This window comes from Anarhichas minor, unplaced genomic scaffold (genome assembly GCF_050575085.1).
Source record: "Anarhichas minor isolate MPS153535 unplaced genomic scaffold, ASM5057508v1 ptg000074l, whole genome shotgun sequence".
NCBI classification, from domain to species: domain Eukaryota; kingdom Metazoa; phylum Chordata; class Actinopteri; order Perciformes; family Anarhichadidae; genus Anarhichas; species Anarhichas minor.
In genome coordinates, this window is record NW_027466520.1 from 11617627 (window position 1) to 11644328 (window position 26702).

The 26702-nt window shown below is 43.2% G+C and overlaps 1 protein-coding gene across 1 annotated transcript in view; it reads right to left on the reverse strand.

Annotated features, from left to right (window-relative positions):
* Positions 1-26702, reverse strand: part of bmp6 (bone morphogenetic protein 6) — a 46577-nt gene that overhangs the window by 13173 nt on the left and 6702 nt on the right. The window contains exons 2-4 of the mRNA XM_076080277.1: positions 10357-10549; positions 7097-7245; positions 6740-6937 (exon numbers count right to left, since the gene is read on the reverse strand). Of these exons, the coding sequence (XP_075936392.1) occupies positions 6740-6937; positions 7097-7245; positions 10357-10549 (540 nt within the window). The remainder of the gene's footprint in view (positions 1-6739; positions 6938-7096; positions 7246-10356; positions 10550-26702) is intronic.

The following is a 26702-nucleotide window of genomic DNA, read 5'->3' on the forward strand; positions in this document are numbered from 1 at the left end:
ATTATTACAATCAAAAAATACACTATACACACTGTGTTTATGTACAGGAAACATCCAAGGACAGAGGAAAAGGGACATTGAAAGAAGTAATCCGATTGGCTAAATTACTTGGCTGACCTGATATGAACCTGAGGTGGTGTTTATAGAAAGAGGGATTGACATATTTCAGTATTATAGTAGGGAAGGGCTTTACACAGTTCACACAGTTAATGTGTAGGATTTATGAGTCCGTATTGGAATATGGATCACACAAGTTTTATGAACTTTGGGCTTGCTATTTGTATGCCAGTCAACATGTCGCTGTAAATACCTGTATTACACTATAATACTGTGCTTCCAATCACTGACAATGCACAGGCTCACAGTCTACAAACACACACACGCACACACTCACAGAGACCCCCTGCTCCTTCATCCAGGTTTACTTTATTGGTGTGTGACATTCCGCTTTGGGTCAAATCACAGCCCAGACTGGAGGGTGAATGAAGCTGCCTGCACGCTAGTCTGACTTCTACACCCGTAGCCATTAATATAGTTCCTGGTGGGGTTTCTATGGTGGCAGGCAGGGTGGCAAAATCAGATCATGGCATTGGATTTCTGTCTTTAGACTCCAGTCTGCACACAGCTCCTTGCCATGAATTAAATTTGAGTGCTATGACAGAAAAAAAAAAAAGTACTTTCAAAGTGAAATGCTCCAATACCTTTAAATGACAAGAGTGCAGTATTCTTCTATTAGAATAATTAAATGTTACATGTTACTTTGTGCGGTCAGATATCAAGTTGAAATGACCATCAGCAACAGGGTCTAACACATGCACATGGTTGGATAGCTGAGATATTGATGTATTATCAGCTGATATAATTCCTGTGAGAGTTATAATCTTCCTCAACTTATATCATATTGAACGGAATGTGGATATCAACACATTAAAAGAATGTCTCGCTTTGCCGTATGCTGTTCAGCACAAGGTATAATATTTAGCAACTTATTCCCTTATCCCCGCTCTCTCTCTCACACAAAACTGATTTTCCTTGCACCTCTTGGCCTTCAAAGCCATGTGCATTTACAGTCCGTGGGGCTCTTTAAGAGGAATAAAGCTGATATTTACTGTGGGCTTTCATTGAGTGTAAAGGCCCAGATTTGTGGTGCCCATAAACCACATCTCCCCTTCCTGCCTGTAAAGATTTTATGCCACACAGCTACCGCTGAGCTCCTGCTCCCATGAGGCTTCATTCATTTCTTTTTCCTTTCCTGGACAGAAGGCAGAGGTGGGAAGGAGAATGAGGAAAACAAAACGTACTCTACCTATTATACGCATTATACACATTTGTATTACTATTTACTGCAACATTAATTAAAGGTCTGTGCTTACCACACTTAATTGTGTATTTGTGAGTATATCAGTAAGTTCTGGGAGGTCTGCACAAATAAAATATAACATCATTCAGATGGTTTTATGACCCTTATTCATTAAAGGATTGGATTGACATTTTGGAAAATAAGCTTGTTCGATACCATTCTTGTGTCTTTAGGCTAGATATTTAATTTTAAAAATCAAAGAGTAAAAACCATATGTCGTGGTGGCTTTTACGCTGAACTAACCAGCTGCTGGCTGTAGCTTCATGATTAAAGGACAGACGTGAGTGGTATCAAACTTATGTAACTCTGGACAAGAAAGCGAATAAGCATATTTCCAAAACCATCAAACAATTCCTTTAAGAATCGGCAACACATGAAGAACCAAACGGTGAATTTTAATTCCACCTGCCTCTTGCGTAGCTGTCAGGATCAAATATTTGAATATCAAATGGAAGCAGGATTTCCTTTTACTGACATGGCAATGTGTATGGAGCCAGTGGTTCTGAGCTCCACTCTCATATTACAGCAGCTTACCTCACAGTGTTTTACCTGGAAGTGTTTTTCAGTGCAAGCATCCGTTTGACCATGTGACACTAAAACTCTCCACTAAAGCCAATTCATATTGAATTCATTGAGGCGGGGCAGTGACTGCCGGTTCCCCACCCTGTGTATTCAATAGCAGGGGAAACTCTGCTCCTTACTGAGCACAAGCACTGTAGCTCTTTAACACTGAGACGTTCAATATAATGTTCTGGGCTGATATTAACCTCTCACTACACTACCTGCCATTCATTAAGGCCCCAAAACACTTTCACCAGCACCTACGTTAGGAGGAAAAAGCTATAAGTTATATCCATGACATGTTGTTCCAAAAGTACAAGAATTAAATGGTACCAATTCAGACTTTATAGTCAGGGTGTTTGGTCTCGGAAGTATGTGCGTGTCTGTGTGTGTGTGCGTGTGACATATGACATTAAAAAGTCATTTCAACCCCCAGCACGCCACAATCTCGTGGTTCGCTCCAGCAATTTCTCAAATCAAGAGTGAGAAAAGATTGCAGCTTTTACAGTATCAATTACATGAAGCCCCACAGAGGTGGTGGTGACAGAAAACGTGGGTTGTATAGGCCCAATGTTTAAGATAGAATCTGGGTCACTAACCCAGAAGGAGGAAGCAGAGAGTCCCGATGGCCTCGTTCCTTCCTGAAAGGAGAGAGGCCATGAACAGCGACATGAAAGGAGAATGTCACTGTTCTCCCTGACGTCTCTCCTCTCTTTTTTCCCCCTCCCACCAACCACTACTACTGAAGTTTATCTTTCTTCCTGTCTTTCATCACAGAGGTTATTAAACCCTGCGAGGGAGCTCCGCCATGTCTAATTACTCCAACGGTAAACAAAAGGAGGTCGGGGTGGGGAGGGAGCGAGGAGAATGAGGAGGTGGAGGGAGGAGAGGAGAGACAGATGAAAAAACACGGCTGGCCCAGCGCCGTGTTATTATAATTCCTTAAGCGATACTGTTAGCGCGGTCAGTCTTTTAGCTGTGCAGCTAATGACTGGCTAGGCCTAATTACAGGCCGCCTTTGCAGCCGGGACGTGATATTCCTTCCCCGGATGGTTGTTAACTTCCCCCACAGCCAAAGCCCAACCCGACTCCCATTACCTCCCCGGCCTTCTTCGCCCACTAAAGCCCAAATTACCTTTAAAGGTGTTGTATTGTTTTTTTGGCAATGTACACACAGCAGCATTTTCCACTGCGCACACATCAGGCACACCCAGAGGGGGCGGAAGCATCATGCTGACAGAACTATTCATAAGTCTGAATTTAAGAGAAAATTTAAACTAAACTAAAAAGACCAATATGCTCAATAATTAAGAAAACAAGACATTAGTCTCCCTGGTCTGCAAATTGTCTGCTTTCGTGACTGGAATGTGAAAAACATTATCACACCATTATCTCAGGACTTGATAGAGTTCATTTGGCTGAATTTGTCCGAGTTTGTCATCTGGAAGACATTTAATATCACATGTCATTTTAAATCCAGCTCACTAAAAATGTGAAAATGAGGAAATAACAAGGCCCAAGGCCTCACAGGGAGTACAGTAGGGAAAATGAACTTTTTATATCCTTAGCAGACTGAGAGAGGCATTCCAGTAATTTATGACAAAGCAAAGCAGCACAGCCAAATGTATAAAATGAAAATTGACAAAAAATATCTCCCACGCTGTCAGTTGTACTTGAAATGAGGACACAATGTTACCAGACTGATACAAAAGATGCAGTAATATCCGTGCAGTGGTCAACCACACAGGTCAGGAGTGTGCAATGTGGGCAGAGGAGGGAAACTATTTTTAGAAAGCACACAGAGCAAAGTAACTCATGTGGAAAAAGTTTTTTTTTTTTTTTTTTAAAGCCTCTATGTGGAAGTCAGTGCACAGGAGAGCAATTAAAAACAAACACATTGCTGCCTTCCGGCCTTAGATGTCGTGTTTTTTTTAGGGGAAAAAAAGTATCACCGTGAATTATTGGGGAAATACTCCTTTTTAGTTGGCACCGTGGTGGCCTGAACTGATGTACTGTAGCGCTGTGCCGAACAGAAACTGGGGGACAACGTCCACATTTTGTTTCTCCCCATGAGCGCGCCACAAGACGGATGCTCTCCCCATCCATCCTGTCCTCCTCCCCGTCTCTGGAGTGAGCGATGCGGTATTGAAACCATATGCCCTCCTGAATTCCTCACGGATCCTCCCATCCCGTCCAATCCCAGCAGTCCTCTCCGCTGGCCGCGGACACTCGGCTGTCGCGAGGGGGGCCTCCCCGCTTCCTGTGCAGGATCTAAATATTTACACTCCCCGTCGTTCCCGAGTGGCGAGGCGGAGAGGTCTTGATGTTTTGGGTTATGTAAAGTCCAATCCTCCAGGACGCCTATTTAACAGTTTGTCCTTGTTAGAGCGAACTTTTGAGCGGAGAAAGTTTTCTCATCCTGATAAAAGTCTGGGACACAAAAGCAGGCTACGGCTACTGTACCTTTGTCACAAGTTGCTTATAAAAGTCAGATACGGTCTATTAGTATTTTACTACTTCTTTAATTATGAATTCATGAACAATTGACAAACATATTCCTTACACTGAAATAGAGCAGAGAGGCCATTCGTCACAGAAAACGCTAACCCGCATTGTGAGCACATGGTGTGCCTCTTAGCCTTCTGTTTCACTAGTGTACCCCAGTATCAGTATCATCTTCAAGGCATCTGGACTTAAAGTCTCAAGACATCTCAAGCCAAAGACAACTGGGTAGGAGAGAGAACAAGTCTGCAAAACTGAACATGTGGTAGGCTACACTCTAGCTGTCCTGTAGCATAACAAATGATGAGTCTTTGTTCTCTGTTATGTCAGGCAAAGCTTTCATCTAATGCAGTTACTGAGAAAAAGCCCTGCAGGAACTTTACTCACAACCTGTTGTGTTAACAGCAGCACACAGTAACCTACTGAGCAAAGTGAAGGAGATGCACTGGACAAACAGGAAATAGAGCCAAAGAAATCTCAGCAAGGGTTTTTCAGAGTATTAATGAGAACAAACCCAACTTCGTCCCACAAATACATCCGTGCACCACGCAGATGGTAGAGCCATTTAACAGGGGGAGCAAGAGAAGCAAAGCAAAGGTAAATCGCTTCCCAGGTAGCCAGCCAAGTGGGGCCGTCTACAGCTGTGTCAGTGCACTAAAGCTGTGTTCTGGCACCAGAGAACCAAATGTGAGCCGCCTCTGGCCCAGAGTTAGTCAGGTTTTTTACGGTGCAGGCTTGAGCCGTTTTGGGCTGAGAATCAGCTTGTATTAGCTAATTTAGGACTAAGTCTCTGGAATTAGCTCAAGTATACTTTGGCTGATTCTCGACATGATTTATCACAAGTCTCACTGGAGACCGGCAAGCATGGTGTGCACAGCTTAGGCTGCTGTTTGGTCGAGCAATGTCGGCTACCTGAAGCTCAGCAGACACACAGCCCTATGAGATATTTAGAGACAGCAATACTGTGTGCTTTGTAGACTCTGATACAGAATCTAACTTACATGCATTTCTGATTTGGAATCAAGTTTACCTCAGTTTTAGAGACATAAATCCATGGTAGACTATACAAGTTCAGTATTTTATGAACCAAATATAGTGATGCAAGTTACGGTATATAATGCTGTGATCCTTCAGACGAATACGCAGTTAGCAATTTATGTCCAATGGCAATGTTCAGAGCCCATGCAGGAAGCAGCGTGCTAACCAAGTGTTTAGTCACCAGACCTTAATCCCATTTCTTTTTCAATCTTTCCATAATAATCTTTCCATTATATTATCTGTACCGTAGCCGACATGCGCAGATGTTGTAGAAAGCAAGACTTTTAGAAAACGTTGAGCAAAGGCATAAGAAAACTTGTAATATATTAACACTTAGAAATATCGCCAACACCTGGAGGTATATTATTAAAGCTTTGAGCCATGAAGGCTTAATTAATATTAACACAAATTAGCCAAGGATCAGACGGCTATTAACAGCAGGCTCCCTGAGCACTTGCTTCAAGTACTGCACTCGTCACACAATGAAGCCTCACAGGAGCAGCTTAGCTGTAAGCGCTGTAAAGTCTGGCCAGAATCACGCAGCAGGTGAAAGGTGGGCGGATTAGGGTTCGATTTAATTTGAAAAGCTTGCAGAGTTCACAACACGAGGCTTATACCTGCTCATTACATCATACTGCTGAGTAGGAAGAGAAGCGGGGAGGACTAATGAGGAGGTTCAGAGGATGAGGTCACCTGTCACGATGCATTGGCCGTGGATATTCATTCGTCTTTTCGCTGTGTTGTCAAAAATCTCTAGTGAGCCCTCAAATTGTTCCATAATGCAACACAAAAGTCATAATTAGTCTGTCAGTCTCAGAAATCTTCTCTTCTTGTTATACTTTTTCTTTCAGTTTGTCCCCAAACTCATTTCTCCTCTATACTCTCCCTCACAGCACCTATGTATCTCATACTCCATCCAACTCTCTAGCTCTGAAAAACACTATATGCACTGCTCACTATGCAGGTTTCAGGATACACTGCATCCATACAGAGAAACTGCAGTAAAAACAGATTTTGGACATCATCCCTGTGCTGGGACTTTCATCTGATGCGGGCTGATTAGAGAGAGCTCCGGATGAAGTCAGGTCCAATTCATCAAGCGTCTCAAAGAGGAACACTTTAAACACGTGCTACACATCCACGGATCTCAACAGGTTAGGCATCAGTTACGGATGTAGTGAGGTTGGATTGAGGTCAGTTCTGCGTCTGATTGAGGTCACGGTTGTTTGACGAGGTCAGTTGAGGTTCAGTGTTTCATGTAGCGGACGTCAGACTGACCTGCTGGGCCTAGCCCTCTGGACCCGTCCTGTGGCTGCGTGGACCGGTTGCGGTTCTGCTGGCGACGTTTTCCGCCAGTGGAGCGGGCGGTGCGGACGTGCACTTCACTGACTTTGAAGAACGCCACCATGAAAGGCTGCTTCTCCAGCGCACCGCCACGTCCGATGAGCCCCGCCTCCTTGCAGCTGATGCTCTGCCCTGTTTCAGAAGACACGGCGCTTAAAAACTTCACAAGGAAAGGTTTACTATAATGATCGTGAACTTTTTAAAGTTTCTTTTAACTATTATGTTGTGAGATTGTGTGCATTGTGTGCTTTAAAAGCAAAACAAAAGCGTATACACAATGAAATCTCTTACCGCTGCTGGTCTCCACGCTGACCTGCAGGCCCAGATTGTGTGCCGGGCTCATCACCCACAGGTTGCTGGTGGCAGTGATGTCAAACTCCAGCCAGCCCTCCTCAGACGCCCACAGCCTGCGAGACTCCAGCAGGAAGAGGTCTGCCTCTCTGGGAGAACATGGGAGAGGACACACACAAATAAATAGATCATAGATTATAATATAGATATGTTTGTGACGGTGTCGGGTGTGGGTGAAGCCGATTAGCCAAGGAAACATTTTCATTTTGGGTGCATTCTTGCAACAGCTTTCTTCTACTGAAAAAGATGATGGGAAGGAGAGAAATATACGCATTTGACTATCAAGCAGATGTAGTCAAAGCACTCTAAGTGAAGTAGTGTGTCTGATTATCCAAGGTGCCCTTTAAGGTTCAGAGCAGCCAAGCTAGTTAGTACGCATGTCAGCTTTTTGCCGACCAGGGTTTTAAGTTCTTTGAGGTTTTTCCAGACCTGAGAGGGCAACTATCAAACTGTGCCGTCGTCATCAAAAAGGCTGACTTAAACTACGGGATGAATATTATCAACATCTTAGAATAAAAGATGGAGCCAACAAAAGATCTCCAAAAGATATAAGAAGAGTTCATGAAACAAAGAGAGGGGGGGAACTAATTTGGTTAGGGTGATCTACCTCTTTAAGAAACAAAGGGAAACACAGGAGCTGGTGGTTTGTGTCAGTGTAACGGTATCATAACAAAATGACAGAAAGATGAATAGCTGCACTTAACAGAAAAGGCTGAGATACACTGTACTGTGCTCCACTGTAGGTCTGACCCTACAGTCTACCTCTCTGAGGGACAGGACAAAAGGAAGGCATTAAATCTTTGGTATCAGGCTACAGGTATGTTTATATCATTTACTATAATGTGTGAACGAAATCAGGCTGCAGAATGAAATAACGTGTCAAGCATGGGAAGAAAAAAAAAAGACCCACGTAATACAACTGAGGAGGAATCAATGAAAAGAGAGCAGAGGAGTTGTAAAGAAAAGACAGAGTGTGAGTGATAAGAGGGCCTGTCCTCCCGCCATCCCATTACAGTGGTAATGACACAGCGTCGGGTCTGTCGGACCGTCCTCCAGAGCCGACATCAAAGACTCACAATCATCCAGGTGTTCGGAGAATGCCCCTGCAGTCATGCATCAGAGGCCCCTCTTTATTGGTCATTAATGAGAGTGTTTCTGACAGTTTCCGTATTAGCCTATATTTCCCTCTCACACACACTCACTCACACACACACACACACTCCACCCTTTTGCTAAGTTCACGCGTTGCCAGTGTACCGATTGTTTCCACCTCGTCGTCACAGCCGCTGTTCGGCTGACGAAGGATGGCAGGGGGTCCATCAGAGCCTGCAGGGCGACGGCTACTGAGGGCCTTCTGTAAAACTCCTTATTGACTGGCTGCTTAAATGAACTGGAATAATAAGGTGAAAGGTGATTTTTTTTTTTTTTACTACAATAAATCTCCTTTATAAGTCTTGTCAGTGAATGTTGTTAACAATGTAACGCAAGGTGGGAGAGCGAAGCACACAGCTGGCCTGGTTATTGCATGTGCTTTCATCTTTTGAACTGCTGAAAGGGCATATTTGTAAGATTGTAAAAGCAATATGCAATTCAGATATCTGGATGTGAAGGATGCAGAGGTTTTTAGTACAAGAAGGAGGTTTACATGCCAGTATAGCTCAGCAGCATTTTAAGAATCAGAGTAAAGGCCTTATTAAGGTTAAATACTTGCATATGGAAAACAGGAATGAAATCATCTTGTTAGGTACAGTATAATAGCTAGTAAAAATGCAGCTGGATGGGTTTGGGTCGGTAAAAAGCAGCCTTTGCAGCAACCTGCCCTTTCTCAATACGATGTCAGGCTTGCCACATTTCTGGCATTGTAATCTCTCACATTCCTTGCTTGCTGTTAGCGAAACCGCCCCAATCAAATGAAAAGTACAAAGGGTGTCAGGATAATTAAGCGCTCTATCATTACGGCTAAGAGTCAAAACAGCAGTCAGGTTTTTTTACGGGAAGGGAGGCACGAGAAAGTTAATAGGCTCCCCACTGATTGGGCGATTACATAGGAACAGTTTTGCAAAAGGTAGAAAATGGGGAATACAACAACAACAACAACAACAGACTCAACAGCATATAAAACCACCAAACCTCAGACCTCAACGCTACATTCGTCGCTGAAGACAATGAAGAAAGGAATGGAAAAGTTGCAACTATAATGTTGTTTCGACGTTACTGGTTATGTCAGTGGATGCATGTTGCACCTTGAATTCACGCCTACAGAACACACAAACACATCGGGACCAAACCTTTCTCCACCTGATAGCACACCATCAAGGCTGTAATTTTCTTCAAGGTAGAAACCCGTCCTACAATAATACAGAAATTGGAGATATATGGGCCCTTTAATCTCCAAATATCTCCAAAAATAAAGGGCTTTACCTCCAGGCTGGAGTGCACAAACCACCCATTGTAGGGATAAAGGAATGCACAAAATAAGTAGGTCTTGATACCCAAAGAAAACCTTTTGACAGAGAGAAAAATATACTTTGCAAACATCTAAAGCTACTTTTTAAATCCGCGGGCCTAAGAGTGGATCAGCTTTAGCCGAGGACTGTAGTCAGAGACAGTTTGGTGATAAAGACCCCACCTTAAGGTGTTTTGCTTCTTGACAATATTCAACCCAAAATAGTTCTCGCTGGGCGGGCTTGATAAAACACAAATGTCATTCAGAAATCTGACTGGATGTTTATCTGCCCCTGCAGATGTAATGTAAATGTTTGGCATGCATTAGCTGCGCTCATTTGGGGGACGGGAGGATTTTGAAGCTGTGCTATTTCTGTAAGACTTGGTTTTGCTTGATTTTACAATATAAACATGGCAAAAGGGCCCGGAGTGTGTGTAACACACAGGGAGGATGACAGAGAGAAACACACACGGGGAGGCAACTAAATCATAATCTTCACCTGTTTGTCTCCAGAAAAGGTCAACGGAGCATGCTTGCTATTTTCAGGACCACCCTCTTTTTCCTGACATGTTGATTCCTCGTACAATCACAGTGCAACCCCTCTACAAAGCTACCAGACCCTGCATAGCTCACTTGCAGGGTTTTAAACCAGTTATTTTCCTGTCAAAAGCATTTCACTATGTGTGTGTGTGTGTGTGTGTGTGTGTGTGTGTGTGTGTGTGTGTGTGTGTGTGTGTGTGTGTGTGTCTGTTACCTGTTAGGATGCTCCTTGACCACCTGGTAGACTTTGAGTAGGAAGGTGTCATTGCGGAAGGCGCGGCTCACACACTCCTTGTAGAGGCGAAACTCTGCTGCGGTGACGGCCTCGCCCTCTGGGATCTGTGAGAGGTTGAACTTAAACTCCTTGTGGTGACGCCGCTGCGGAGAGAGCTCCCTGTCGTACTCCACTGTGGGATGGAAACACACACACACACACACACACACACACACACACACACACACACACACACACACACACACACACACAGGATTAAATCATTATGCGCAAAGAGAAAGAGACAGTAAAGATAATATAGAGAGACAAGTGGGAAAACTTTACTCTCTGCATGAAGTTAAATACTGTAATGCAAGTTTCCTGCTCTTCGGAGGAAATCATGGTTTCAATTGATGTGTCACCTGTATTATTTTCCTATGGTCAGCATTGTCTTTTCTGACCTTTAATGTCCTTTCAGTGGCTTGTCTCAGGATTATCATGCATTCTCTACAAATAGGATCAAATTGCATATTTACAAACAGGGTTTCAGAGTAAATATATACAGCAGTGTAAGCAGCAGATATCCTGCGCTGAGGTCGACCATAGAAGCCTTTAAAACGATCACATGTGATTTATACTGAAGGTCTAATAGGTTTGGTGGCTTCCAGTTTCCCTAAATAAACCCCTGTTATCATCAGTCCGAAGCAAAAGCCCATGACCACTTCTGACGGCGTGAAATGACAAAACCAACAAATGTGCTCCCCTCCTATGCTTTTAAGTGCAATATGCGCCATAATGATACCGTGCCCTCCGGGGAATTGGTTCCTGTCTCGGCTGGAGGGTTTTCTCCCACAGCAAAGAGCCGGCAGAGTCAGTTAGTCGACGGACACAAAGAGTGAGAGGAGGGAAATGAATAAAGAGGGGCACGTCGAGTGCAATTAGAAGGTCGTGCACAGAAATACCCATGCAGACATAAACAGTAAACGCTAAGCCTCAAATATGTGCTATATGCTGCAGAACACACACAGAAAAACTAGTAACGTAATCGCTTGAGTACCCAAAACACACTCTTACTATTCTTACTCCATCACACTCTTACTGATTTAAATACTTACAACACACACACTCTCCATCATCATCATCTCATCTCTAGTTTCCAGTCAGTGCAGCGAGGTTCAACAGGATGCGGCTTCACCACCGCAGTCTGTAAGTGCAGACTCACTAGGAACCAGCCAGGATGTATACTACCATCTCAGTTTTCCACCTGCAGTGGGACTAAACATATATGTCCAGCAGCATGTATCGGCCTCCATCAGTTTTGGGAAATACACTTATTTGCTTCTTTTTTTTTTTTTTTTTGCCGAGAGTGAAATGAGGAGGTTGATACCACTGTCAAATATGCAAAATGTGAAGCTACACACAGTTACTTTAGCTTAGCATGAATACTTTAAACAGGGGGACACAGTTAAACTTGACGTATTTAGCCTGCAAAACGTCAAGTTTTAGCACATAACAAAGCTAGCTGGTCCGGTTAGTGTAGTAGAAGCAATAGTTGGACATGTTCAAAAAGGGATTACTCTAAAAGTGAGAGCCAATATGAACACACCTTCTAACTTACTAAATGACAGCAGGCTGCTCACTAGAAACGTCATGGAGTCTTCCTCCTTCCTCTATTTACCCAACACGTGGCTTCAAAATAAGTGTGTGTCCAGCAGCATAAACTTAAGACTGTACATATCTGAGGTAGTCTTTCACTTTATTCAAACAGATATTTCATTTTATTTCGAAGATTCATTTGGACAATTTTATAGTCGAAAGCTTTGGTAAGAAGAATTTGGTTTTGTACCCGAGCCAGGCTTGTAAAAACCTGCTGGTGATTTTATGATGTGGGGACCCACCCAAAACGGACCAATGACACATTTTGTTCCCCGAGTCATACCCAAAGAGAAAATTGTGTTGATGTGAGAACATTGGAACCAATCAGACTCTCCCGAAAGTGCCAGCCCCACCTTGTACCCACACCCAGGAAGGTCAAAGCTCCCCACATCCCCAGACACTTCCACGTTACATAAATGCTGAAGTTAAGTAAGAAAGTGAGCAGACAAGGCAGGGAGGGAAGGCGTGTCTTCCTAGCTTCATTGGGTTTCTGGGGGGAAAATCAGTGAAGTCCAATCCTGAAACATATTGCTGTGACTTGATCAAAACAAATTACAATAATTGAAGCCTCTCTGTTTGCGTCTGAGCCAGTTCTCTCTTTCTCTCTACTTCAAATGCTTTCCAATGAAGCAAAAAAAACAAAACACAAAAAAAACACCCATAGAGAAGGAAAATGTAATTCACATCAGCGTCACTGTGACTTCTAGCAGATGTGACAGTGACCATTTCATCATCGCACTCCACAGGCTGCCCACCCACACCACACCACAGATACAGATGTTGCCGTAACCGTGTGTGATAACTGGTCTGGTCTTGTGTTGGACGGTAGATAGATCTGCTAAGCTTGTGTGTCTGTGTGTGTGGAGGCTTTAAGCAGAGGTCATGGTACTCTAAATGACTTTACAACACTCCCTTCAACAGCCCTGGGCTTAAACACCAGCAGCTTGGAATTTTATTTTCCCCGTATTAGAATCCACTGACTTTTTGGCACAACAACTCTTTGATATAAACTGACTGTAGGTGGTGAGAAGGTCAGGAGGAGTTTCACATGTATCAAATATTTATTACATCTGCTGCAATGCACATCTAATGTACAAAATATCAGGCGCCTGGCTGTGTTGGCAATCTTAGCATCGGAAATGTATTTCAGACTTTATATTTGTTGAGGGGGACCTAACAAAAAGATGCTATTGGTTGCATTATGGGAAATATAAGATGTTTTAGATCTTGACCCAGAGGAGGGATTACAAATCAGAATATCTCGGCCTCTGCTGCTTCGATTTTTGAAATTTTTTTTGTTTTTAATACGCCACCCACAAGTCCTCTCACTTCATGAAAGAACAAATACTAAATTGCTTGAAAGCCCCTTTGTTTTTTGGATGTTATTCATAAGTTACAGCCAGGCCATGAGTTTGTTGCCACTTGTGTTAAACTTGGAATTACAACCAGTACGCTGACCTGAACAGGCTGCTCATGATAACTATTTGAGTTGACGTGAACACGGCTTATACGCTCCTCTGACTTCTTCACATTACACGTTCACAAACTGAGTTCTCCAGTACAGCTTTGGTGTTCCAGTGAAGCAGCGAGGGTGTTAACAGCCTAATCTAGTCCTAGATTCCAACTGGCAACTTCTTATCGGAGAAGGAAGTCGTTTTGAGCCGCGTCTAGAATGAAGATGAACAATTAAAACTTTGAACTATGAAGACGGCAACAGTCTCACAACTCACATTATCGCACACGTTATCACCGCAGTCCTCTGCGAGGCTCAGAGCTCAGCGGCTAAGTAGCATTCCAGCTGCCTCTCCACCTTCTCAGCTTGAAATTCGATTGAAATCCACTGAGGGTCGGCATGTAAAATCAAAGGGAAGTGTTCACACGACGTGTACAGGGAGCGTAACCTCTGCGCTAATCTACCATGACGTGAGCTTTGAGACAGGAACACACAGAAGGGAAAAGGGATTTAGATTTGGATGATTCAGAGAGGAATTCATTCAGAGTGATTCTAAAGATGGGGAAGGAGTGATTATAGCAGTGAGTTGGTGCAAACGGTGCTCTATGGGAAGTGCAGTGTTTTTGTGTCATGTGTGTGAATACTAATCTCTAGGTCTACTGTATTTTATGGCTGTATTTTATTACCATACTCCCATCGCTGGTCACCAGTTCATGAGAAAATGCACAAAAAACAGAGTTTATGTTTCTCTTTCATTCACCCAGAGGCAGTCAAAGTTAACCATCTCTGATGATTCACCTTAACACCGCCGGTGACTTACTCTGCTAGTAGAAACGGAAAGAGAAAGAAAAGAGAGGAGAATAACTGATGCCTGCTTGGATATTGATAAACTGTAGGTAGAGAAAGACAGAACACATGAATGATGGCAGACAGAGAAAGAGAGTGAGACCGACAGAAAATTTGTGAAAGAAAGATTTGAAATACAAGAAGAGGAAGAAATGATGAGAGGGAAATGTATTAAGGATCTTTTAAATTTTGATCATCTGAATGGAAACAGCAATACAGAAAAAAATCTAAATTTGTATATTAATAAAAGAAAGTTTATGTCAATTAAAATAACACAGGAGAAGTGGATCAGATGACAAAACCAGACAAAGAGAGACAGAGTCAGTTGTGCTAACGAAGAGAGAAAGAAACAGAAAGGATGAAAGGTTGAGGCAGTCAGTCATAGAAAGAGAGACAGACGATTGGCAGATTCACTTGGACGCTTTGATTCTCTCGTTTCCACCTGTGCAACATCTGGTGTTGCCGTCCTGTCACTGCTGCTGTAGGTACCCCCCCCCCCCCCCACACACACTGCAAAAAAAATTATAAATTCTACAAACCAGCTTTTGAAGAACTGAAGGAACTTCGGTGTGGCAGGTTAGGTTTTTATAAAACGAGACGCATGCCCCTTTAATAGCGGAGGACAATAGCAGTGTTCTTCAATGAACCAGAAAAAGCGAGACTGTGCAGGAGAGGCCCTGGGGTGGTTGACAGGCTGACTCGTCCGTGGTCACTGGTCAGCGAGTTTGCTCACACTCCTGATGCTGTCCAGCCAATCCCTCGGAGGGACAGCTGGCGAACAGCCGCCTGCATCAAATCCCTCCAGCTTTCTCTCACTCGTCCCACAAGCTCAGAGCAAAACAACCAACAGCCATCTTCTCTCACCAAAATACTTTTTTCGCCCGTCTTCAACACTGAGGCTCATGCAAGGAACAAGCAGAATAGGCATTCGACACAGGTTTGGCCCACAATCTTAAGAAAAAAAAAAAGTGCATCTTCTGAATATAATTTATCGCTAAGATACTTTCATAGTGTTACTGTTGAAGACTTTCCTGTAGCAGCCAGTGCCGCGATGCAGATTACAGAGAACAGAGCACCTGGGACCCAGATAATAAGAGTCTTAAGGGAGCTCTTATTAGATCCGTCAGTAAGATTTTACTAGGTACCAGGTTGATGACAGACACAGAGATTTGGTTCATACTGCCAATTCAAACAGGGTCTATTGTTGCAGACATGTGAAACACATGCAAATCCCTCCACCTCAGACAGCAGCATGCTGAACCACTTCTATGGAATTTTGGATCACAAAACATTCAAGCAAGACTATTTAACTTCGGCTGAAAAGCTGCCACTGCAGCCACAAGTGGATTTAACAGGAGTAGTGGTACATTCAATGTCCCTTCATTTCCCAAGATTCTCCTGAGTCAGTTGTTTTAGGATTCTGCAAAACACAGGTTTACGTTCGTTAATAGTTTGTGACAGGAGGTGAACGCCAATCACCATCACACCCTCCAGACACACCCACCCACCACCATAACCTCAACAACCGTATTATTCCTGAAGAATATACTGGTCATGAATATTGGCATGAAATGTAAATAATAACGTGCAATATGGACAGAATTCCCAAAATGCACCACACAATCCATGGTTTACTCTGCCTCTTAACAGCAAAGAGTGGATGTTTGTGAGACAAGTACAGTTTGAGTATTTAAAAGACATCTCCGTGCTCTGGCTGACTGTCCTTGTAGCAATGTTTGGTTTCAAGCTTTCCACTCAGTGTCTCTTGGTAGAAATAGGATGATTGCTGTCGGAACCACTGACCTTGTTGAACTAACATGAGAACAAGAAGCCAGTGTAGCCAGTGTAAAAAAAAAAAGCTGAGTTTTCTCCTCAGTACAGCAAAGATTCCAGTACATTCTCAAAAAAACAAGCTTTGTGGAGGTTTTATGCAGAGAGCATGCCAAAACTGGATCCCGAAGACACTCGTAAAAATCCCTGCATTCTAATTTAATCTTTAATTTACTATTTCCTCTGACCCATAATGCATCACAGTGATGGGGAGGCTATGAGAGGGAGTCAACATTAGTGAATGAGGGAAAGGGAAGAATAATAAAGCAGACACTTTCACAAACTCCCTTCAATTACATTTTTGCACACCAAGAACCTGTCAACATTGTTGGAGACTTATATAAACCAATAAAAAAAAATGTTCTGGATGTGCAAGGCATGAAAAGAATTCATCTGTGTTTATGCAATTACAGCCCATAACCTATCTGTATTTTTTTTCTCAGACTTGATGGTTTCTGATGATAGGTCAGATATGTTCTGGTCTTCCATTCATCACTAATTCCTCCAAAGTCCCTAATTAGTGGTTTGGCCCGTCAGGTTGACTTTCATGGGGAACTTTTGCAGTTGATATAATAACAACTCTTCAGCGATCGCCACTATTTCATGAAGAAACATCCCATCTCATCAAGAAATCATGTGCTGTAAACACTTTCTTTTCTTTTCTGAAGAGGCTTCAAACTTTTTAACCTTTGGCATCGAAGCAGCGTGGAAAGATAAAACACAGAGACAGCTGTTGAGTTTTGCAAAGCAGATGAATATTGGCAGCTTACAATACACACACACGCACACACACAAACACAGCAGTGGTGTGAGCTGCCTGCGTTGCCACTATGCTTGGCTGACACCAGGAGCCGTTTCCGTCCTCTGCTGTGTTTTGGCTCTTTGTAGTCAGGCAGCTGGCAGGGCAGCTCCTGGGGTCGACGTACACCGACCGAGGGGCTGTGAGTCCGCGGGGAGTCGTCATTAACTTTGAGCAAGTGTGTGTGTGTGTAGTTTTGTCTTTGGAGACTCATCCTATATGCTCTGATCTTCCCCCCTGACCCACCATCAAAGCCGACACACTGAGCCCCACAGGACCAGCCAAGGGGCACTGGCAAGAGCGAGAGTTTATGTCCAGTACATGTAACCACAAACACACCTCTACACATTTCATAATAGGGCTTAGACACATGCATGCAGGGTTGTTACATGCATATGTGCAGTGACATATAGGTACAGATGTAAATGTCAAAGCTAAGAAGGAAAAGACAACACTTACATTACAGGATCCCACACACATTAGAAAGAAAGGGACGGAGGGGCTTACACACACACACACACACACACACACACACACACAGAGCCAGCCCCGGAGGTCAGTGGTGTGAGAACTCAAGGCCAGGCAGGAGCATCGGTCCATAGCGAGGATATGAGGCAGTGAGACTGGCCCTTTTGCAGAATGTCAAGCCCCATTAGCGAACACAGAACAGCAGCAGACAGGTTTACTCTCCTGTAGAAGTCAGTACAGTAACAGTGATCACTAATTCCTGTCATGTGTCCCATATTCACTTTTCAGACCCGGAGGTTGCCGCCTGGGTAAAACATTGTCTAATACAGCACAGCCTGAGAGTTTGACACTCTAAGCTGCATTTTCTCCTCTTTCACACACAGACACACAAATGCATCAATGGCCTGGATATCCAGCCTGTTCTTCTTCCATTACCTCCCACAGGTTACACAACATAATGACCTCACTAGTGAGGCATCCCCAAGAACAAAGGCCCCATTTCAACCATATAATCAAATGTTTCTACCGTCATCGTCCTCCATATAATCCTTGAAAAACCGTTTGGGGTTTTTCTAAAGACCCATCCAAAACCATGACACAAATTGTCAGGCGTGCTATCCCAGGACACGCACAAACACAGAAACTCACACACATCCACAGAGTAACAGAATCTGATTTTTGTTCCCACCATCCCGAGCTCCATCACCACTGTGCTGCATTCCATGCAAGATGATAAAATGAAGTCTGGACACACATCTATCTTTTGTCATTTTGAGATTTTTTTTAGGTAGAGTGCAATGTGTGTGGGTTTGTGTGTGCCTAACCCCGAGGGTAGGCGGATAATTTGCTGTAATTGCTCCTCTGCTGGGGCTTTGCTAACAGATAGATATCCAAGGTATGGCTGCTGGACTGTGTAGTATCAGTTTTTTTCAATCGATAGACTGACAGTTGAGTGGTAGCAGTCATCAGCTCTCTGTTGAGTCTCCAGTTGGCCTCAAGGTAGCTGGATGTGTCATACCTGTGTGTCAATAGGAGATTTTATTCCTGCTCTTCAAGCGCTATTACGTAGGATTAAGATGTGGACCCACTAACTCGGCTACAGGGGGCATTTAAACAAGGGGGGTATGCAAGTGTTTGGGTTTTTCTCTTCTTGTTATGCCCCTTTTCCACTACAATAATGTACCGGACCATAAAGTAACAAATGGTAATGGTAACATAAAATAGGATAAGGTTAGGTAACGTAACATCAGGGCAGGTAAGGTAACATCAGGTAACGTTATGTAGCGTAACTAGGAGAATCAATGAGGCGCCACATAAAATAGTACAAGGGAAATATTACAAACAATAAATAAACTCGTACAAAAATCACAGCAAGTAAGTCAAAAAGGAAAAAGCGACATGATTTAGTGTACTGTTTGCAAGGCCACGGTCATCTTGTATTACCGAAGCATCCTGTTGTAAAAATGCAACGGTGCAAAAAGTACTTAATGCCAAAACCTCACAAATTTGTAGAAGTTCAGGTTGTGATTATTGCTTGCAAATTGCAGATACATTTGCAAGTCCTACCAGGCTCCTGCATACTAATGCTTGGGTCACATATATGGCATTTGTTTTGTGCTTCAATTAGTAACACATGTCAAAATATCATGTTGCTATTGCAGCTTGCAATTTGAAATTTTGGTGAGATCCAAGTTTGGAGATAAAGATGAGGGACCACACAGGATTAACAAGACAAATGTGTGTGTGTGTGTGTGTGTGTGTGTGTGTGTGTGTGTGTGTGTGTGTGTGTGTGTGTGTGTGTGTATATCTATATCTATATATAAGGGAGGAGCCTTGTGAGTCCATGTTCATATTCAACCTTTACACCCATGACTATCATCAACCTTTATTCAGCATCTGTGTCTGCTTGAAGACTTGCACGTCTAAATGGCCACAGAGAAACACTCATTGACATTAATGGCCAGTTACGATTTCCCCCAAAGCCCCAGTAAAAACAAGTGTTCGTTTTATTGGACACCAATTCGAGCCAATGAGCTGTCAACAAAAGACAGTGCAACATCTTTTTCACATTCATAAGGAAATTCCATGAAATCGGGAAAGAAATGAGCTGAAAAATAAACACCGCCATTTCTTTTCCACTTTATGTGATGTTAATACAAATGTAATTCTACAGTAGACCAGCTGTCACAACAGCCTCTGGTCAGACTAATGGTGGCCTATACTTCGCTTCAACTTACATCGGCGGTCTTCACACAGAAGAGCCAGAGGACTTCTCACATCCACAGCGGTGGAAAGAGCACGGCACAAATCCAAGTTCAGTAAAAAGCCACAAAATGACTGTGAGAGGAGTAAATTAGTTATTTCTAGTCTTTACAATCCTTCAGCGACAGACAGAAATAAGGATTCGGTCCCGCCATTTTGGTTCGCAGACTGATAGCTGCATTTTAAATTTGAAAACTGAACACACTCTTCTGCCGGAGTTTGATGCATGAGTCCATTTTGTTCCTTCTCCAACATCTTGTTCTCTTTGGGGGCCGATTTGGCAGAAATATTACTGGCTGTTTCATTCAGACTCCGACAAGAAAATAAACGCAACCAAACACCACGGTCATAAACAAAACCAGTGACACCAAACACTTCACTGCCTAACGTATGTAACTAACAACAACAATCCCAAACCAGAATCATTAATCTCGCAATACACACTGAAAGATAAATTGTTTGGAGTTGGTCAGATTGTCAGGATTTGATGTCCTTTGGTTGCCATGGGATACCGGGGGAAAAACATTTGGGGAGCCAGCAGAGGTCTGTCTGGGTCTACTAGTCTCTGCTAAAATAGAAGTTGCTGCAAATCCATCAGCGATCTTTGAAAATAAAGCGATTTTTGCCGTTTGCTGTGTCACAACATGAAATCTCTAAATGTAGGATAACAGGTGGACCCATAATAGTTTTCTAAGACGCCATTAAATTAAGTATTTATTGGGGAAATCAGTGACCATGGCATACAGGGTGACTGATCGCTTGGAAAAAGAAACCTCTGATCTGGTTCCTTCTTCCTGCAATATTATCTGTCCTTGATGTTTGGCTCCATTTCCTCTGAGATTTATATGACTGATGAGGACTGCTTTCCTCTTGGGTCCTGACCACAGACCCTCTCAGAAAGGGCTCCCTCGGCTGCTTTAGAGATCGCCACCAATCAGCGCTAAGTGAGTATTACGTAAACAGTGATGTACTCCCAGAGTTTTTGACGGGGAGTCCATTTTGAGCAAAACAAAACATTTCTGTGGGTTTTAAACGGCGTGTCAATACAGGGATGATGGTCGTCAAGAATCCCTTTTTATTGGCCTGTCCGGCTGTGTGGGAAACCCTCTGAAGACTCATCCCACTGGCATGCGTCTCTGTGTGTGGTAGTCTTAGTAGGTATTCTGTGAAGGCTTATTTCCGGGCTGCTTTATCTGTAGTTGTTGCCTGTACGTGTGTGTGCCTTTATTTGTCTGATGGCTTGTATTTTTGTGTGTCTTATTTGTCCATGTGCCTCTATCAACATGCAGCAGTGCAGGCAGTAAAGAGGCCTGCTATAGTGATCTGTGGTTAGTGTCTGCTTTTGGGCAGCAGGTGTGCGTGTGTGCATGAGTGTGTGTGTGTGTGTAGGTGTGTGTCTAGGTGTGTGTGTCTGAGCGGGGCCAGTCTGGTCCCAGATTTAGAGGAGGAAGCCGGTGTCAGGGCCAGGAGATGGATCTCTCCTGAGGGATCCGATAAATAAGGAAAAAATATCTTTGAAAAAGGAAAACGCAGCTGTTTCCAAAGGAGAAGTGAAAAATATTGGTGGCTTTGGATTCCACAGACACAAGGTAGAAGGCCGGCACACTCTGTGATGCCGACGGTACTCCGTCTCCCCTCCCTTTCACTATGAACATCTCCTTTTCTCTTCCTTGTCTGCCTCTCCGCACATCTTTTCTTCCCTCTCTGACGCTATATATCCCAATCCCCACCTCTCTGTCTGCCTTTCTTTCCCCTACACGCTCTCTGTCACGAAGACAGCCAGGCCACAGTGCGATTCCCTTTGGAAAGTCTGTGGTGACCACAGCGCATTTCAGGGGCTTAAAGGCAGAGCATATGATCCACTGATAAATCAGTCTGGGCCAGCTTCAATGTTCCCCCTGGGCTGACTTACATGTAAGACCTCCTGCTTGTTTTACACACGGGCACAGCTCCAAAAACAGCGACGGTAACAAGACACCTGGATATGCAAAAAGCAGGTGGGCCTCGAGGAAAATCAGGAGAAAAATAATCAATGTTTCTAATAATACATCTGTCCAGGATGTCAACACAATATTGTTGAGATGAAAGTCTGGTGAACTTTGGTTTTCTGCATGTTATTTGAGTTGACAGTGGGACCCACCCTCTAAATGCTTTTCTCTAAATGTACAATTCAGGTGAGGTCAGTGTGTTCTTAAAGCCTATTGTAAAAACAAAATCATCCTGATCAGCCTTGTAGCCAAACGTTTAGCCACGTATTTGAAACTACATTATTTCTGGGTGAAAACTGAAAGCGAGTGAACCTAAAACATTGATGATGATCCCTCACTGGACAGGGAAACTACAGTAAGTGCGATAGATCAAAGTTGAACCGGGAAGTCTGAAAACCATGATGGATGTTTAAAATGGACAGTTGGGGTAATCATTTTAGAACTTGCATTCATTTTATCTTTAAAGTAAGTTTGGCCGATATCGGAGTTTATTTACAACTCGTTTGATCGTCTCACCTCTTTTTAGCAATGTTACTTGATCTCAGAAATGAATTCAGTAACCACAATGTTATTATTCCAGGGAGAAATTATGGCCAAACCTGCCAAAATAAGACCCTACTATTAATAAGCCGGCATTATCTTTGAATATGATGCTCCTGACTAGTTGAAGTACTATCCCAAATCACACACACAATGATGAGGTAGAGCACCTGGACTTCTGATACATTGATACACATAAGCAGCAAAACAGCATCAGACACAAAACAACAACCCAAACAGCTCAGATCTAGATTACCACCAAAATGGGATCACACAATTCCTGGACCAAGAGATATCTGTCTGTCCACTACGAAGACCTGAGATATTCTGCAAAACAGACTATAATATAACAAGTAGAAAGGGATACGTTTATTAAAAAAAGAATCATTTAGTGTTCTAGATGAATGTCAGAGTTACATTCTTCTCAAAGTGTACACAATACCAGCTGGGCTTCCAAAGCAGTTCATCTCAAACAGCATATACCGTGTGTGTGTGTGTGTGTGTGTGTGTGTGTGTGTGTGTGTGTGTGTGTGTGTGTGTGTGTGTGTGTGTGTGTACTGTAGGAACAGCTCTGAACATACTGATCATAATGTACCATATGTGTAAAAAAGGCACGGACGGTGAGACGCATACAGTAGATGCACATAGACAAAAAATGTGAGACTTCCTCTTGGAAAAGGGATTCATACCGAACTTTTTCTATCAGATAAGGTATCCAGGAGGTGTGGAAAGTGTCCGTACAGGAGGAAGGACTGGGCAGAGTTTCCCCTGCACATCCTTAGTGATAAGATCCTTTTATCCAGAAAGCCTCAACGGCACTGGGAGTGGATACATTTTTGTTGTGGGTGGCCTCACTGGGAGTCAAAGCCCTAACCTCCACTGAGATATACGCATAACACCATCTTTCTTCATCTTACTTCTTTCTCACCCGACTGTCCTTTATCTTTACTGTCTGTGTTTGCAGTTTCAACATCTCTCAAAGCTCTCTCCTCCTCGTGCTTTCTTCCGTCCCCCTATTTTCGTTTCTCTGATGCAGCCTGTGGTTAGACGCCTCAAGTCCCTCTCTACCTCCCTCCACTTTGTTCAAAGAATGATGCACTGAATTAGGAAAGCGGACTGGAAATCATACAAATTTGTCCGTAAAAAAAGTCTAAACAATTGTGATATGAGCCGATTTTAATATTACACCCTTTGTTGTTCTCTGATAGACCCAGCATATACAAGTCTTGCCACTCTTCCTCCTCTGTGCTCTTTTCCTCATCTCTCTCTCCTCCGCCCTGCCTGCCTCCCTCCATCCCTCCCGTCTCCGACTGTTTTCCTGTCAGTATCATGTTTGGAAAGTCAGCCTGCGGGTCAGCCTGGGGCTCGTAAATTTGTCAGCGGCAGCGCGGTTGAAAGGGAGGCTACTTGCTCGGGAGGGTCAGGAGCATCTGCGCTCACATGGGGCCTTTTTCTCGCTGTGGACCCGCGGTTGTTGTTTCAGGCACGTCCTCTACGGAGAGACGACCAGCCTGGGAACATGTGAGGGGCCGAGGGGTGCAGCTTTACTCTGTGACACCAGTATTTGATGAAGACTTCTTGTATAAGGAGGTGGGAGTTCAACATTCAAATACACGCCAATTATCAGCGCAGACACACACAAGTCACATGTGTCCGTATTTGCGTACTTGTTAAAACTTTGTGAGTGACTGCATTCATTCCCTGACCCTTGACCCTGACCTTTGAGGTAAACTACACCCTAACACACTCATCACTGTCAAACGAACAGCTATTGTTGATCCACTTTAAGTTTCTGGCTCCAATGTGTTTTACGGTGGGGTATTTTTCTAATTTGTAAGAATAACTGGCCAAATTATATTTAGGTCTAGCGCAGGTGCAATAGGCTTTGATATTTGCTGACTGTTAAAATACATATATAAGAAAAAACAACACCACTGGACCAAAATGCAGTGCAGCCACATTACATCTCACATTTAACACCCCTCTTCTCCAAACCAAATTGAACTCATCTGACTTATTTCAACAGGTTCACATCTTTAAAAAAAAAGAAAAGAAAATCGCAACATAGACAAAAAAATGTTGGTTCTGGGGAGAGAAAATTACACGCCTTTAACAAAAGATTGATGTTGAGATATTTCCGTCTGGACCAAAGTGTTGGACAGACCGGCCGACACGCAGCTAGCATGGCTTCTAAGAAAGGATTCCCATAAATGTTCTACTTGTTCTGACTGTTAAATATCTTCGCAAAGACATTTGTGTTCACATAAATGTGTGTTTGCGGCTTCCAGAACAAACACACACTCACACTCTCCTTCCTCTGTTCTGTCAAGGTCACCAAAGGCTTTAAATCACCTTTATTCTGTCCCAGAGTTTCTCACCCCTCAAGCATCCACTGGGTGTGCCTTTTTTTTTTTTCTTTCCTTTCTTCCCTCCTTTCTCTCTCTTCCTCTACTTCTTTTTATTTACTTGAGATAAATCCCAGCGGGCCTCCCGGTGGCTTCACAGAGGAATGTGACAGCAGGAATGTTTACCATGACATTTACGCCGTTCCTGTCGGCAGCGGTCATCTCCATTACCAGAACGAGCGTCTCTCCGGCAGAGCAAACGACGGGGTCATTATGATAATGGATGGAGTTTACTGGGCGCACGAGGACGCGCCGATCCGGAGTTGAGCGGTTCACAGGTTCACAACCTTTTTTAACACCGGGATGGACGAGAAATTCCAAAGACATACCAACTAGTGTTTACTAAATAAAGAAAGTATGTCCTGTACTGTGTAACTCTGCAACGTCAAATGTATCATCATACAGATTTTTTGACAACGTCAACGAACGAGTCCTATCGTGATTTTATTGCTGTAAATGCAAAATAGACGCAGAATACTCCTAAACTCCTAACATAACAAGAGAATGGAAAGATGCGTCCGTAATTTAAAATGATGTTATTTTGTATTGGGGATACCCACCATGACACTTGGTATTGGATGGAAAACCAAAGTTTGTACCGTCTCCCACACTTATCAGCATTTCCTTGAGCTGTGTTTACAGTGGCAAATGTTTCCCTCACTTATTCTAACAGGTTCTATTTCTAACTGCTGTGAAGCCGGAAAACTGTGCGCGATGATGTCATTAATACAGTCTTTAAAAACAGAAGATCAATGTCATGTTCAAGCAGAAGTGTGCGGCGATCCACAGCTAAATAACAGCTAATGTTGATGCAGTTTGCACTAATGCCACCTACGGGATCTTCCTGTAGCGTCCTATATTTTGTTCTTACAGTCACTTCAAACCTCATCACATGCACGGGGTTTCGCGGCTTTGGTTATGCAGTGTTCTGGGGAAAATGCAGGAATCAAAACAAAGAGACACGTTTGTTTGCGTCTTTTGCCTCTCTTTTCCCTTCCTTGTCGCTCTCTTTCACATATACAAATTCTGTATATACAAACACAGCCTCCCACAAGCGCGCGCACACACACACACACACACACACACACACACACACACACACACACACACACTAATTCCAGGTTAATGATCTCTTCTGCGTGGCCTTAACTTGACAGTTAAACACAAGACAAAGGCTGACAGCTTTACGGCGCTTTTAGCAGGAAAGAGACATGCGGGAGTAAACACACTCTCTCTCTCTCTGTCTTTGCCTTGTTTTAAGCACATACCCACACACTCAGAAGCACATGTACTGATACGAGTGGTTACAACGATCACTAAACATGTATGCGAGACTACAACCTTTGTTGTAGTGCTTCCTGAGCAGTCATGACTGCCCATACTGATATATGAATATTAGACATCTTTAATATCCACTTGTGGGGAGATTTGTCATTGGCTTCACATACATGCATACACTTATAAGCCTCATTTGCTAAAGGTTAAAATACAGTTCAAAAACAAAAAATGACGACATAAGTGGGCAGAATGGTTGTGATGGCGGCGCTAAAATGTAAACAATTAACACATATTTATCATAAAAACAGCAGCAGCCACTAAAATCTAATAAAATAATTTCCATTTGTTTAGTAAGATGACAGGTGATGGAATGAAAGATCTCATGAAGAAGTTTCTCATTGCTGTGGCTTGTATCTAATCGTATATCATATCCTATCCTAATTTAAGTTGGTTTCGACAGCTTTTTGTATCAACATTGCCATTTGTATTAACTTTGTGCCAGACTAACAAATGTTTAAACGGTGCCTTTTCATGCTAGAATTCTTTTTTCTTCTTCTTTTGAGTCTGGAAAAGCCTTTACAACTGGATTTGGACCACCAGACTCTCCAGTGAAACCAACACCGTAATCAATTTGTTTCATACTGAGCCAGTAGCGCAATAGATCATGCATCTGTTTATACGAGCTCCTGGAGAAGGCCATCATGTCAACCTGTTTCTGATCAGCCGCCTCTTGTTGCACAGAACGCGGTCAAGATTTCTCCTGAGGTTTCACAGCAGAGTGAAGACGGCGAGTGAAAGAGATACGTAGGGACGGACAGATG